This window comes from Boleophthalmus pectinirostris, unplaced genomic scaffold (assembly GCF_026225935.1).
Source record: "Boleophthalmus pectinirostris isolate CB_2022bp ecotype Guang Dong unplaced genomic scaffold, ASM2622593v1 HiC_scaffold_21, whole genome shotgun sequence".
NCBI classification, from domain to species: domain Eukaryota; kingdom Metazoa; phylum Chordata; class Actinopteri; order Gobiiformes; family Gobiidae; genus Boleophthalmus; species Boleophthalmus pectinirostris.
In genome coordinates this window covers 27,181,383-27,198,046 of record NW_026571175.1, presented here as the reverse complement: position 1 = coordinate 27,198,046, position 16,664 = coordinate 27,181,383, and the positions used below count along the sequence as shown (strand labels likewise).

At 36.0% G+C, this 16,664-nt stretch overlaps 1 protein-coding gene across 1 annotated transcript; it reads left to right on the top strand.

Annotated features, from left to right (window-relative positions):
- The first annotated feature begins 4,159 nt into the window (after positions 1-4,159).
- flot1a (flotillin 1a) lies at positions 4,160-14,765 on the top strand. Its single transcript, XM_055157404.1, has 13 exons — positions 4,160-4,266; positions 4,632-4,682; positions 5,676-5,751; positions 6,488-6,578; positions 7,594-7,737; positions 8,680-8,799; positions 8,896-8,991; positions 9,078-9,230; positions 10,054-10,235; positions 10,988-11,033; positions 11,507-11,644; positions 12,696-12,860; positions 14,131-14,765. The coding sequence occupies exons 2-13, from the start codon at positions 4,640-4,642 to the stop codon at positions 14,149-14,151; spliced, it is 1,275 nt and encodes a 424-aa protein (XP_055013379.1). The 5' UTR covers positions 4,160-4,266; positions 4,632-4,639; the 3' UTR covers positions 14,152-14,765.
- The last annotated feature ends 1,899 nt before the right edge of the window (positions 14,766-16,664 follow it).

The following is a 16,664-nucleotide window of genomic DNA, read 5'->3' as shown; positions in this document are numbered from 1 at the left end:
CGTAAACGGGAAACGTTATCCGCCGTTATCCGTTTTTTCCATTCTTCATTTAAACACAAAATCGAAAGCTGAAAAAACGAATCATTATCCGTTTTTTCATTTTGGTTTTGGAGACAAATAGCGAAGAAAACTGTTGTTTTTTCGTTTTCTTATTTTTGGTTTTATATTGAAAAACGAATGAACGAATGATACACGGATTCATGCAGATGGTGTTGAAAATTTTCAGTAAATATTTAGTTTGGCCAGTGACTTAGTCCCAGTTTTTAATTTTGGCCCTCTGTGAATTTGAGTTTGACACCCCTGGTTTAGACAGTGACAGCATTTTTGGGGCTTAAAAACACAAAAATCTGAAACCGCCCTCCAGAATGGAAGACTTGAATACACTCCACTGTGGTGTTTCCGTCTACACTGCCCAAGACGCAAAACTCTGGTCAGATCTGCTCACGTCACGTACACGTTTACGTCACATACAGAAACCTTGCATGCAAACTCAAATGAATTCCACACACTTTTGCGTCACCATATGAACGCAGATTTTCTCCTGAAAATGCTCATTTAAAGGTGGAATAAAAAGTGAAGAAGCGACGCCACTTTCGCGTCTTCTGTTCAGACTGTCATCATACAAATGTAGCCTTAGATGGTTTAAAGGTTGGATAGGTTTAAAGCCATACTGTGAAACATTCCAGACAAATTAATAACATCTCCGCGGAAAAAAGAAAAACATTTGAGCCTCCACCAGAAAAGTTACACAATGCACCTTTAATAGCTTGGCAATCAGTATTTTAGATCAGGAGTTGGCCTAGTTGGACTGTAATAAACCTACTATAATTAGAAGTACCTCCAGTCTTGCTGTAGCCTCAATAATACTTCACAAGACCTGTACAATAATAGTCTTTATTTTGAGCTACGTCATGGCAGAACAAACAGAAAGTGGTACAGAAATTAAAGGACCTACATTAAGTAAAAAAGACTCTTGTGAGCTTTAAGACATGTTAAAATGCTGTTACTTCATCAAAACATACCTGGAGTTGTGTTTTGTTTCATTCACACATGTTTGAGTAACACTTTATTTTTAGTCTGTCTACGTCTACAAAGCTCAAAAGGCTCTTGTGATGACATGAAGGGGAAATTTTCAAGTGAACAGCTCCTTTTTGGCTTTTGTTCAGTACAGATTGGTAATTCTGGGGCTGAAACTATCCAAATGATTCTAGTGAAGGTGTATTGAGTTTGAAAACACGGTGGAGCACTTCCTGTATCACCACCTGACATCACAAGGTGGAACTGAGCGTTTTCAGTTTGAGAGAAGAACTCAGCCTAAACATGCAGGATTTGTGTGTTAAACGTGTGAATGAAACAAAACACAACTCCAGGTCTGTTTCTGATGAGGAAAAAACATTATAACAGATTTAAAAATGTCTAGTATGGGACTTTTAAATATCTTAATAATAAAATAAGGCTGCGTTCAGTTGTTATAACATAAATATAAACTTGCATTAATCTTAATTTGTTTCATTACTGGGGTTGTTGAGGAGGACAGACTCAGATCTGGAGCAAAGATAGCAGAGGAGCTGGTGAGTTATGGGTCTGATAATGAGTCACTTGCGTAAACACCAGTTCACAGTTTACCTTTGCAATAGTTTGGCCTAAATTCCAGGTCTGTCTCAGAGGCAAACACTAGGGGGAATATTCTAAAGAGGGCTTCGGCTATACTTTAAGCAAATCCTTTTATGTCTCTCTTATTTTGCAAATATTTAAGTTATCTTGAATTAGGACTAGCACAAAAACATGAAAGAATAAACTAAATACATAAAATGGCCACTTACATTTACAATTGCTGGTTAATGGATGATTTTCAGTTTTCAGTAGAAACTAAACAGTTACTATGTTGTTGTAACTCTCTGTTTTGTGACACTCTGAACCTCTGCTGCTGCATGAGACAAAAGGAGACTTTATTTTATTCTGTTTGTGAGTAATGTCGATGTTGAGATAGATTTTTCTTTCAAATATGGAGACATTTTGTTCAGGTGAGTGTGTGTTATTATGAATATATTATTTTTGCCCATATCAAATGAAGTGATGAATTTAACAGGGTGAACAGAGCAGAATGTTACATGATGTGGTGATTTTTATATTTATTTATGTATTTATTTATTTTTATAATGTATACTCTTCTTTGGCAATGATTGTGACAGTGATACTTTAATAGCCAATTTACAGGTGCACTATGTAACTTTTTAGTCGGGGGTCCGTCACCTGCTTGTTTCTATGGATATGTCCCTGCTCTGCTTGGAAGGTTCTACGGTATGGCATTAACTGCTATACTTTATATTTATTCAATTACAAGTGGTTTAATAGCTCAAAAATACCTAGAAAAACAAGCATTCTGACTGTGAGTGGGGTTGCCTCTCCACAGATCTGACCTGTAACTTGGTCTGGTTTGGTCTCTGTGAAGATAGAAAGGTTTAAGGTCTCTCTCTCTAAAACCTTCAAATCAGGCAAGAAATCTCGGGGTAATAATGGACTCAGACTTGAACTTTAACAGTCACATCAAATCAATAACATCTGCAGCCTTTTACCATCTAAAAAACATAGCAAAAATCAAAGGTTTACTGTCTAAATCAGACTTGGAGAAACTTATCCATGCATTTGTCTCCAGTAGGTTAGATACTGTAATGTTCTGCTCACTGGTCTCTCCAAATGAGCTGTGAGACGCTGCAGAACATCCAGAACGCTGCAGCTCAGGTCCTTACTCGAACTAGGAAGTACGAGCACATAAGTCCTGTGCTCAGGTCTCTGCACTGGCTCCTGTGCCTCAGAGAATAGACTTTAAAGCAGCTCTGCTTGTGTACAAGTCTCTCCATGGCCGAGCACCAAAGTCCATCTGTGACATGTTAGTGTTATATGAACCATCTCGCACTCTGAGGAGCTCAGGGACCGGCCTCCTGCTGGTGCCCAGAGTCACGACTAAACAAGGGGAGTCAGCGTTTCAGGTTCATGCAGCTAAAACCTGGAACAGTCTGAACATGTGAGACAGGCCTCTTCTGTGATGCTGTTTAAATCCAGGCTCAAAACATTTCTGTTTAACTGTGCATACAACTGAAAGGTTTTCATTCCGCACTCTTCTCTCCAATTTATGTCTCTCTTTTTTAATTTTAATCTTCATGATTATTTATGTTTTGATTTGTTTTTATTATGATTTTAATGTATTTCTTATTCTGTAAAGCACTTTGAATTACTTTGTGTACGAATTGTGCTATACAAATAAACTTGCCTTGCCTTGCCTTGCCTAATGCTATACTGTGAAACATTCCAGACAAAGCAATAATATCTCCATGTGTTTGATGAACCCTCTACCAGAAAAGTTACACAATTTACCTTTAAAGAAACTTTACTTCTTTTTCAGGTACTCATCCTCATTTCATTATTTTACTTTTTGTCTATTTTAACTTGTATAATATTGAACTGAATAGCGTTATTATTGAAATGGAACTTTTGACTCCCAGTTTAAAATTGCAAAACTTTTAAAACCCTCTATCGCTCACTCAGTTTTTTTGTTCTAATAATTGCCACTATAAGTACAGATGTGGACAGAGATAGAGGATAAGTGAAAAGAGGAATTTTCTGCATTTAAGACTACTCGCATGCATGAATCAATCAATCAAAATACAACACTGAGTAAAATGATGGTGAGAGAACCTATAACGCGTTTAAAAACTAATTAAAGTTCTTTCCTCCAGACTTTCTTTCATAAACTCATTGCCAAGTACAAGGTATCAAACTCACACATACACAACCCTCCAAGCATGTGTCAGTCCAACAATACTTTACTTGTAATTTACATTGTGTTATATTTTATGTTGTGTTGTATTGTAGTGCTTATTATTGATTCTGTTCTGTTCTGTTGCTTTGTTTTTCTGTCTTCAGCATCACTAATAAAAAAAAAGAACTACATCTATATTACAAATAACTTACACCATGTATAAATAGCCCCTTGGTGACGTTCAAAAATAAAAAAAACAAAATGCCAAAAAATAAATAAATGAATTTTAAAATGCACTTCTTTGTTTGTCCATGAGATGTCGCTGCTCTGTGATGGGTGACACTGGGCATGCGCAGATGATGCGCTGTGTATTTACTGTGAGCGTCAGACGGTGGTCATCATCTGGGGTAACATTGGACTGAAAACCCACATTCCCCCCAAAATACCAAAATTACTCCAAGAAATTCCAGCTTTTTCTCATCTTTGTCTTTTCTCCATCGGCGGCGGTGAGTATTTGAACATGTTGTGGCTTTATTAGACAATAAACTGCCTAATGTCCATCGTGTATTAAAATAGCTTGAATATGGATGACAACCTACTAGCAACAAGCAAATGATGATTCTCTGTTAGCGTTTGTTTTGCTTGTATAAACTACATTGCTTTCCTTGTATCCTTATGGACGCATTCTGCATCTCTCCATCGCTGCTTCGTTTTTATTAAATTAGATTTGAGCCATTGCTGCTGCCTGTATCATCTGCCCCTCCCTGTGGTAATTAAAGTGGTCCATGTTGTTGCCAGAAACGGGGCGCCAAAGATATCCAGTTTTTACTCCATAATTAACATGTTGTTTTCATTTTCTTATTATTTTCAGCCAGGAAGATGTTTTACACCTGTGGTCCCAATGAGGCGATGGTGGTGTCAGGTAATATGCTGCTTTATAATATATAACCTAAATGAAACTTGTTTAAAAATAAATCCACTGTAACGTAATCTTTAATACACTTTCCACATAATAACAACAATAACTGTATTTAAAATAAAATACTCAATTCATCAGCTAAATCAATTAATTGACTTATCGTAGTTGACAATAAAAATAGCCTACTCTTAATTATGTAATTAGTATTTTGATCATCATAATTGCTGTCAGGGACTATACAAATCCTAAAACACACAACAAAAATATTAAAAGACTTATATTAAATAATAGAAAATAGAAATAATCCTGCTAAAATAACTGTTAGTTGCAGCTCGAGTTGTCAAAAATATAAAAATCTGATTCTAATTGAGACTAAAACTAGTAAATACAAAAAAAAAAAAATCACATTCACAGGACGGAAATGAACCTTTCCTGAATAACTTTAGTATGATCTTGAGCTGTGTCAGAACAAGTATAAGACCACATAGACTAGTATACGCTCATGGACCACTATGGAACCTAGATAGATATAAAGTCACACACTAATATAAAATAAAGAAAATGACATTGTATTGTGTAAATTTGAGTATAAAGTCTATCAAAATCGAGTTTGAAGTTTTAGTATTCTGACACGAGCTGCAGCCCTAATTATAGATTCACTATGTAACTTTTATGCTTATGTATTTTTTTCTGTGTGCATTGTCTTTAATATTCCACAGTATGACTTAAAAATCTCTATCTGGCATTTATCAAATTATCAGTGTTTTTATTGCAGAAAAATGTCATAGAAACAGCCATGATGTCACCCGCTTGTCTCCATGGAGATAGACCGGAGTAATGCCATTCAAGGCCGAGCGATAACGACTCCATGTAGACAAACAGGTGACATCAAAAAGTTACACAGTGCACCCTTAAACTACTAGCTCAGTTTTAAAGCTTTAATGTAACAAGATATGATACATAAACCTATATAATTTTGTGTGTTTCTTTTTGCAGGTTTCTGTCGTTCTCCTCCTCTGATGATCGCTGGAGGAAGAGTTTTTGTGTTCCCGTGCATCCAGCAGATCCAGAGGTGATTTAAGGACATTATGAGATTATCTTGAGTTTATTGGATCTGTATGTAACTGTGAGATGCTGCCGAGTTTTCTGCATCAACCGGGGCTCCACCATTTGTTCAAGGGCCCATATTACACTATTTTATGATCTGTATTATAATTTTGTTCAAAAACATACTTGGAGTTGTGTTTAGTTGAGCCCTTCTCTGAAACGTAGAACGCTCTCTTCTTTCTGATGTGGTAATACATGAAGCGCTTCACTGCTTTTGAACTCAATACACCTTCACTAGAATCATTTGGGTGATTTTAGCCCTGGAATTGCTCATTTCTACTAAACGAAAGGTAAAAAGTAGCTGTTAACTTGAAAACTACCACTACATGACAAACTAATAATAAAGTGTTACTCAAACATGTGTGAATGAAACAAAACACAACCCTAGGTCTGTGTTTGAGGAGGTAACAGCATGGCTTAAAGGTCACAAGAGTCCAATTGTGATGCGTAAAATTTGCTAATTACATTTTGATTGATGCTATATATTAATAAGGATTCAGTTCACTGTAGGCCTGTCATAATAAAATGTAAAATGTAATGTAAAAATGTATTCTTTGTTATTTTTAGTTAATCTTTTGTAAAATGGTTTTCTTTAGTCTCCAAATCCATTCTCATCTCACCGTGAACATTGCCTGCTGCCTTCCCTTAATGCATTTATCCAAATCAATAATAGTCTGTTCCTGTGTCTTGTGTCTCTTTAGGATTTCTCTGAACACTCTGACTCTGAATGTGAAAAGTGATAAGGTCTACACTCGACATGGAGTCCCTATCTCTGTGACTGGCATCGCACAGGTCAGTGAAGGATGGGCAAACGGGGACATGTTTTCTTCGTTTTTTTTTTTTTTCCTTGTTTTCTTTTTTTTGGTTAAAGGTGAATTGTGTAACTTTTCTGGGGAAGGGTCCATCAAATGCTTTTCTCCATGGTGATGTTATTGCTTTGTCTGGAACGTTTCACAGAATGATATTAAATGGTTGTAACTTCATGGAGACCAAACCAGACCCAGTTACAAGTCTCCGCTGACAGTCAGAATGCCTATTTTTCTAAGTGTTTTTGAGCTATAACACCAACTGTAATTTAATAAATGCAAAATAGACCTGTTTAATGTCATACTGTGGAACATTCCAGGCAGAGCAATGACATGTACATAGAAATAAGCAAGTGACAGACCCATAACCAGACCAAAAAGTTACACAGTGCACCTTTAATTAAGCAAAAACAGTGGTACAGAACAGTGACATAAAACCAAGGTCATAGAGGTACATTGAGACATAACATTATAGCTGCAACAGGAATGACCTTTGAGAGAAAGAAAGCAAAAGAACAAGAGAGAGACAAAAGAGAAAAAAATAAAGAAGAGAAAGAAAGAGAGAGACAAAAGAGAAAAAAATAAAGAAAGAAGAGAAAGAAGAAAGAGAGAGACAAAAGAGAAAAAAATAAAGAAAGAAGAGAAAGAAGAAAGAGAGAGATAATAAAGAGAGAAACAGGGACATGTTTGCAAACTGTATTATGTCCTGTATGTATTTCAAAATAATGTTAGGGGGAGACAGTAGCTCAGCTGGTGTTTGTCCACTGATCTGAAGGTTGGCAGTTCAAATCCCACTGTCAAAATAAAACATCACTGGTCAGATCCAATGACCCACAGGTTGCCGGTGTGATTCCATGTCCCACAAATGAATGTTGTCATTGTCCAAACTACAATTTATATTAGTGACTTGAAAGAACATTACGTTGAGTTTACAGTACTTTTCACGTAACTTTTTCATCTTTCTCGCCATAGATTCGTGTTTCTCTTTCCTGTCTTTGCAGATGAAGATCCAGGGTCAGAATAAGGAGATGTTGGCTGCGGCCTGTCAGATGTTCATGGGGAAGTCTGAGCCAGAGATCGCTCACATCGCCCTGGAAACGCTTGAGGGGCATCAGCGCGCCATCATCGCCCATCTCACTGTGGAGGTCAGACTACTACTGCTATTACTACTACTATTAGGGCTACTACTACTACTGCTGTTATTAGGGCTACTACTACTACTGCTGTTATTATTTCTACTATTACTACTGCTATTATTACTTCTACTACTACTACCATTATTATTACTTCTGCTACTACTGCTATTACTACTACTACTGCTACTGCTATTATTACTCTACTACTACTACTACTGCTATTATTACTTCTACTATTACTACTGCTATTATTACTTCTGCTTACTACTACCGTTATTATTACTTCTGCTACTACTGCTATTACTACTACTACTACTGCTACTACTACTGTTACTACTACTATTACTACTACTACTATTACTACTGCTACTACTGTTACTACTACTACTATTACTACTACTACTACAACAATTACTACTGCTACTGTTACTACTACTACTGCTACTACTATTACTACTACTACTGCTGCTGCTATTGCTACTTCAACTATGTCTGCTCCTGCCACTATTACTACTACCACTACGACTAGTTTTACTAACTACTACTACTACTACTACTATTACTACTATTACTACTACTGCTACTAATACTACTATTACTCTTACTGCTACTATTACTGCTAGTACTAGTATTAGTACTATTATTACTACTACTGCTGCAACTATGACTGCGACTGCTACTACTACTACTACTACTACTATTACTACTACTGCTGCAACTATGACTGCGACTGCTACTACTACAACTACTAATACTATTACTACTATTACTGTTACTACTACAACTACTACTACTGCTACTTCTACTACTACTACTACTACTACTACTACTGTTATTACTACAGACCCTGTTTAGTTTCTGAGATCAGACGAGATCAGGGTTTGACAAGGAACTACAGTATTATTCAATGAAAAAGTAGTAGTTGATAGTAAAGGCGTTCATGATTTACAGGAGATCTACAAAGACCGTAAGAAGTTCTCTGAGCAGGTTTTCAAAGTTGCCTCCTCGGATCTGGTGAACATGGGCATCAGCGTCGTCAGCTACACGCTCAAAGACGTACACGATGACCAGGTACAACTAGATGTGCTTTTTATGGCAAATCTTATTATTTAGAGATGATTTTAATATAAATTGTCTTTGTTTTTCATTTGTCCTTGTTCTGTACAGGATTATCTGCACTCTCTTGGTAAAGGACGCACAGCTCAGGTCCAGAAAGACGCTCGAATTGGAGAGGCTCAAAACAAGAGGGATGCTGTGATCAGGGTGAGACAAAGGCAGAATTGATATAATATGACCTATTGCGTGTATATTGTTTCATATAAATTAAATTAAATTCTCTAACATTTTAGGAAGCTCATGCCATGCAAGCCAAGATCTCAGCTCAGTATAAAAATGAGATTGAAATGGCCAAAGCTCAGAGGGACTACGAGCTCAAGAAGGCCGCCTACGATATCGAAGTCAACACTAAAAAGGCAGAGTCGGAGATGGCGTACCAACTGCAGGTAAAATAATGTTGGAAAGGTGTAGATTTCTTCTTCTTTTTTTTATTTTTTTTATTTTTTAGAAATCCTTTTATTTTAGTTTTTCCAGCATAGTAGTTTGTAATAAGCTGTATTGATAACACTTAATAGACAAATAATTAAATAATAAATAGAGTCAATATATACAATAAAGAAAGGTAAAAAAATATAAAAATAAATAAAATAAAATAAATATAAAAAAAGAAAAAAAACTAAACAAACAGAAAATAGACAAATGATAATAAAATAAATTAAAAGGGGGTGGAGGGTGAGTCAGGTAACTATACTTGCATATATACATTCTCTTTCCCTACAAGTTCATTTTTTTTAGTTGGAGGAAAGGTGTAGATTTTTTATTATTAAAATGTTTTCTATAATTTGGATAAAGTGTTTCATTGTGTGCAAATACATGTTATATTATCACATAGTATTATTTTCCAAGATGAAAGTTGTAATGTTTTCCTTGGTCACTTTTTCCACTTTTCAAGTTTTCCTGACAGAACAGATTTTGATTTGTATTGCATTCAGGCTTTCACGATATACCTGCACTATTTATTTTTTATTTTTTCTGTTGAGTTATAGGGGCCAATTTGGGGTCAAGTTCCATATTATGAATATTCACTGTAAAGTCAAGTGGAAATAGAGTCACTGGATCTAGAAGTGCACTCATGTTCATTTTCTCCACCATGAGATCAATAAAGTTTTTACTTATCTAAACAACTCTTAATCTTAAATGTCAGCTGTTGTGTGAATAATCTGTAATAATCTTGACATAACCTATTTAATCACATTCTTTTTTCCTCAGGTGGCAAAGACGAAGCAGCGCATAGAGGAGGAGAAGATGCAGGTGCAGGTGGTGGAGAGGAGTCAGCAGATCACTCTCCAGGAGCAGGAAATCACAAGGAAAGAGAAAGAGCTGGAGGCCAAAGTGATGAAACCTGCAGAGGCCGAAAGATACCGTCTGGAAAAACTGGCCGAAGCACAGCGGTGAGAGGAGTTTGGGCTTAATTGTTTAGAAGAACAGAACATTAGACAAACTTTTTATTAAAGAGAGGGTGGACTATTATGGTAACTTGACTGTTTGGAGCTTTCTACCATGTTATAACGCTGTTTCCTCATCAAAAACATGCCTGAAGAGATTTTAGATGTCATCCATGCATGTTTGAGTAATTTAGCAAGCTCTCCCAGGCACTTTTCAAACCCTTCTTAGCAGTACGATTCTGTCCAGTCCTCAACCCACAATGTAATATTAATATTAACAAGACATTTTTGACATATTATAATAGTTTTGCATCATTCTTAACTCACTCAAAGTTGTATTTTGTCAGTGTTTGACTGATCTATATTGTCCAACATTTGAGGCACCATAGCTCTAAAAATTCCAGTTTTCACCTACCCTCCGTATAACCCCCACTGCTCTGTACCTACTTTGTTCCTGTATTTTCTGAAAACAAAAAGCAATACACACAACGTTCAGAATCGTTGCTAAAAAGCCATTCCAATCATAACATGTGACTTTTACTGAAGGTTTACATGTTATATCATAATTTAGTTTTATACTATGCTGAAAAATTGCAATTAAATATTTTTCCCAAATCATTCAGCTCTACTCTTTACATTTATATCTCTTTATATGGTATTAAAAACCACACTGCACATCTTTTGTACATGATATTTGGAGTTTGATTGACATGTTTTATATTGTCTGATTTTTAGTTTTTTTCTCTGTATCTGTCCAGTCTGAAGTTGATCATGGAAGCTGAGGCTGAAGCTGAGTCAATCAGGGTGAGTCTTAGGTCAAATCTAATCGTAAAGGTACACTTTCTGATGAAGGGTCCACCACCTGCTTGTCTCCATGGAGATATTACTGTTTTATCTGAATTATAGTATTATATGGTGTAGTATTATCGTATGGAAATAAATTTTGTGATCACAATCAAGCCAATTTAACGGTCAGATCTATGGTGAAGCAAGCCTACACATGGTTTTTAAGGATATTTTTGAGTTGTAATTGAACAAATGCAAAGCAGATCTGTTTAATGCCCTACTGTGGAACATTCCAAGCAAAGAAATAACATCCATGGAGACAAGCAAGTAGTGTACTCTCCACGTTACATAGTGTACCTTTAACTAAAAACATATTTTTAGTATCTTTTTTAAATAAACCCAAATTTCAGCTCTTTATGTTGACTAGTCTTGATACTTTCCTGCTGCACAGATGAAGGATTTTGCTGAAGAGTGAATTTGTTTTTCTTCAGATTAAAGGGGAGGCAGAGGCATTTGCTGTAGAGGCTAAAGGTCGCGCTGAGGCTGAGCAGATGCAGAAGAAAGCGGAAGCCTTTAAACAGTACAAGGACGGAGCCATGGTGGACATGCTGCTGGAGAAACTGCCTCTGGTGAGACAAATATACTTTTGATAATATAAATACAGAATCTACAGTATTTTTAAGGCCAAATTAGTCCAGTATTCACTCCAATCCTTTATTTATACAGCAGATTTCATAAACAAAACTGTTTCCATAGTGCAGCACAGTACAGATAAAAAATATAAAGGGAATATTCATAAATTAAAGCTCTATTTAACTCCACCAATCCTCGTTAATACAATAAAATGAGTAAAATAAAATAAGCAAAAATGCCAATAAATAAAAACGTTAAAAAAAAACATTATTCAAACCCCATTTGTACATTTATGTAGACTAAACAAATCACTATCTACAAAGAAAACTACTTGGACAATATCAACTTGTTAAAGACCAGTCTTGTCTGATCTCTAAAGCTAAACATGGTTGGTCCTGATTAGAACTTGGATGGGAGACCACTGGGAATAGACCAGGTGCCACAATGGTTTTAATGTGTACTGTTGTTGTGTCATTAGGCAAGACACTAAACCTATTTTCCCTAGTATAAATGTGGTTGATTGTGCAAATTGGCACCCTTGCTTTCTTCAGTCTACCCCAGGGCAGCTGTGGCTACATCATCAACAACAACACCACAGAGTGTGAATTAATTAATAATGCATTGAAAGGCACTTTGGTTGCCTTGAAACTATTTTAATCCAAGGTAAAGTTGTGCTCTGATCATCCTTGGTCTTTATAATCACTGCAGGTCCACAGCCAATCCAAGCCAAGAAATGTGATTATATTTTGTTTTAAATGTTTTTGTGTTGTTTATGATAATAAAATTCCAAGACATTTTAATTTGTTTTTAATACGAACAAAAGATAAATGCAATTGGAAATTTGTGATTGATCCGTGCGAGTCTAGTCTTAATTCAAGGCGTTATTTTTCTAATGTAGCTCAAAGATGCAAAATAAACGACCCATATTTTGGAATGGCAATACCTGAAAAAACATAAAAAAATAAAGATAAAAGATTAAAAAAGATAAATCATCTTCAGGTTTTCAGAGGTTAATAAATATAAATGTATTGGTTTGTCTCACTTTAGATCGCAGAGGAGATCAGTAAGCCCCTGTGTGAGGCCCATAAAGTTACCATGGTGTCCAGTGGAAACGGGGACGTGGGCGCAGCCAAACTGTCCGGAGAGGTGCTGGAGATCATGACACGACTCCCGGACGCCGTGGAGAAACTCACCGGAGTCACCATCTCACAGGTTAAATAAAGAGGGGGTGTTGTGCAAAATCGATATTTTGAGCTCTCTACAATGTCATAACATGTTGCCTCTTCAAAAAAACATGCCTGAAGGGGTATTTAATGTCATCCATGCATGTGTGAGTAATTTAGTGATCTGTCCTGGGCCTTATTCAAACCCTCTTTATGGTTAGCTGTAAGATTCTGTGCATTGCTCCGCCCACAAGCCTACGCCGTCCATGCTCCCACACGACAATTCTCCATAAATATACAAAAACATGATACAAAACTGTACACAACAACTTGACAAACCTGATACAATGTGCAGTATTTTAATTACTGGGATGCACGCTGATTGTGTTGTGATAGTGCTCTGAAGGGGGAGTAACTTAGCACAGAGAGCAAAGGGAGCATGGCCGCTTAGTAAATCAAACAACTGTACTGGATAAAATGGAAGGGCAAGGACAAGATTCTACAGTGAGTATAAAATGTTGGTACTACTCATAATATGCTTAATGCGGTTTGAGTCTTAAAAAAAAATTAAAATGTTGCTAGAAAACAAAGAATGTTTAAAAAAAACAAAAAAACTGTGACAAAAAGAAAATTCTATACAATATTATACTGCTATTTTTATGTGTTGTGACTCTTGAAGATTACTTTTGAGAAACATGGCTTGACTTTTTTCATTTATTATGCAAAATTTTGAGCTTTCTACCATGTTTTATTGTCGTTCCTTAATTAAAAACATCCCTGAATAGGTTTTAGATGTCATCCATGCATGTTTGAGTTATTTAGCAATCTCTCCCGGGCTCTATTCAAACCCTCATTACGGTTAGCTGTAAGATTCTGTACAATGCTCCGCCCACAAGCCCACGTCACCCATTATTATTACCCTGTAGTATTTTGTTGTTTAGTTTTTGTTTAGTTTTTTAGTTTTTTTTATTATGTATGTGTCTTACAGGCTTTTTCATGCAATTCTACATTATTATAAGTTCTACTACTACTATTCAGGCCCATTGACAGAAATTTGGGGGCCCGGGGCAAGAAGACTCAAATGGGCCCCCCTCTAATTTAAATAAATAGGAAGAGGGTCAAAATTTTGGGCCCCTAAATGGTTTTAGGGGCCCGGGACAACAGACCCCTTTGTACTGCCCTGCTTCTACTATTAAAACATGCTCTGTAAATATGGTTTTGTTATGGTTCATTTTCCTAATGTCTTTTATTTTAATTTGTAAATGTTATTATTTAATGTTATAATTTTTACTAACTAATTCCTCTTTCTCGTTTCGTAGGTGGCATCTCGCACTGGTTAAAGACGATAACCACTTCCACTATCCCACTGTCTCATCTGCTCTCAAATTCTCCTTTCGACTGTGTTAATGATTCCTCTACAATACTTGTCTTAAACATATGTAGCTGTGAGGTTTCTCAGGTTTCAATCACATATATCTTCTTTAATCGTTCACTCACTCATTTGTAGGAGGAATACTACATTGTCCTTTTACGAAACCATAATCCTTTCACGTTTAGATCAGTTGTGAAATATTAGTGGTTAGGGCTGCACAGTATTGAAAAAAAAAAGTGTTATTGTGAGATTGCAGTATACATTTTGAAACTGTAGAGTCAGTAAATTCAAAACAATACAGTTAAATGTACAATTAAAGTGTCAATTTTGAACCATGACAGAAAAACGTGTTTTAGAATGGATAGACTTCGTTCCAGCCGTCATAGAAAGTTGTTTCCATGTAGTTTTTATCTAACAACGTCGCTGATTGGATAAAATTGTCTGTCCCACTCAGTTGCTTTCTCTTGGTTCTCATCCAACAAAATGCCTAATAAAATTCACTTCAGTCTTATTTTTAAATTCTCAGATAAGTGTTTTTATAATTTACTGAAAGGAATTTAAAGAAATAGTCAGGTTTAGGCCATTTAACGCTAAAAAAGAAAAAAAGTGCTATGTCGAAAATTTTAATTTGAAAGTGGATATTGCATTACTCAATTTCATAATATCATTAGTTTTGCAATATTTATTGTGCAGCCCTAATAGTTGTGTGTTCTTTTAAAACCTTTGTATTTGTTTCTGCACCAGTTGTTCTCACTTTTGTGCATTTTTATTATTTTTTTGTGTGTTTTTTCACTGTTAAATCCAGTTGTCTTGTCTCTGTCTGTACACTGATGTCTCATTACTGTCTGTATCCACTGCCTTGCTGACTAACCTAAGTGCATCTTAAGTGTGGAAGGTTCAAGCTCCATTTACTAATGCCTGTAGCACTAACTGTATGCAAGAGGCTTCAGCTTTATAGTGCTTTATATTCATTGAAAAGTTTAAACAGAAATATTAGCAAAATAGCTCTATGATACTATACATCTCTTCCTATTTACTCACCAAACTGTAATCTGCATTGCCTTATTGTCTTGTTAAATATTGTGAAAGTATTATTGGCCATTTTGAGACAAGCACTCATCATTTTCATAATAGGTTTGTAATGCATAATGTTCACATAAATTTACATAGTTTTGTGTGTCACTTCAAAATATTTTAATGTGTTATGCTATTTTTTATCTCGTGGATAATGTTTCCTCATCAAAACCATAGCTGGAGTTGTTTTTTTCACACATGTTTAACCCACCCTGCATATTAGCTTGAGTTCTTCTCTCAAATAGAAAACACTTTGTTCCACCTTGTGATGTCATGTGGTAACGCAGGACTTACTCCAATGTGTTTTGAAACATCATACATCTTAACTAGAATCACTTGGATGATTTCAGACCTAAAAGTTAAAAGGTAGCTGTTAACATGAAAATTACCGTTTCATGACATCACAAGGTGGAACAAAGCATTTTGAGCTTGGTAGATACAGATCAGGGGTGACCAGACTTTTTTCATTACAGTCCTGCTGTCCTTAACTGCACTACAAAACTCTGCACATGCACTGACTGTCACCATTTGATCTGGAGCTTGTTAGGTGACGAAAATTTGGCGGCAAATGTAAATACGTTATATAATTATTTAAGTATAAAAACTTCATATAAATGTCATGTTTTAATTGAAAAAATCAACCAAATACAAGATGCAGACATGTTATTATTTGCCAAAAAGTAATAAAAAAAATAGGCCATGACAACTTTTGATTGCCTCATAGGGCCATTTCAAGTTGTAGGGAGCGGGAGGGGCTGTGAGGGTGGTCAAAGGGGCGTGGTGGGCTGGAGTCTTAGTTTGATGACCCCTGATGTAATAATAAAGAGTTAAACAAACGTGTGAATGAAACAAAACACAACTCCAGGTCTGTTTTTGATGAGGAAATAACATTATAACATGGCTTAAAACTCACAAGGGTCAAATTTTGCGTGTTATTGGACCTTTAAGCATCTAAACAACAAATTAAGTGTGGGATCTTACGGCATATGCTGTAGAAAGAGTATGCTATCTTTTTTGTAGTATTGGTAGTTTTAAAATAGCGTGCAGTTAACTATTCTCTCTAGCTAGAAAGTAAATTCAAATCTCTACTTGTCTCTGTGGAGATGTTATTGCTTTGCCTGAAATGTTCCACAGTGTGGCAGTAAAGTAAGTCATCTTGTGATAATTCAACTACAGATTGGCCGGGTCACCTCTCCACAGATCTGACCTGTAACTTGCTCTTGGGGTGTAATCGTGTTGTTTTAATGCTACACTCTGGCACTTTCAGAGCGAAGCAGTAGGATCACCATGGAGACAAGCAGGTGGCAAAACCTTCCACCAGAAAAGTTACATAGCGTACCTTTAAGCACTATGACTAAATACAGCTGTCAGCCTTTTATTACGGTAAACCTCTACCTCGGCATAAAA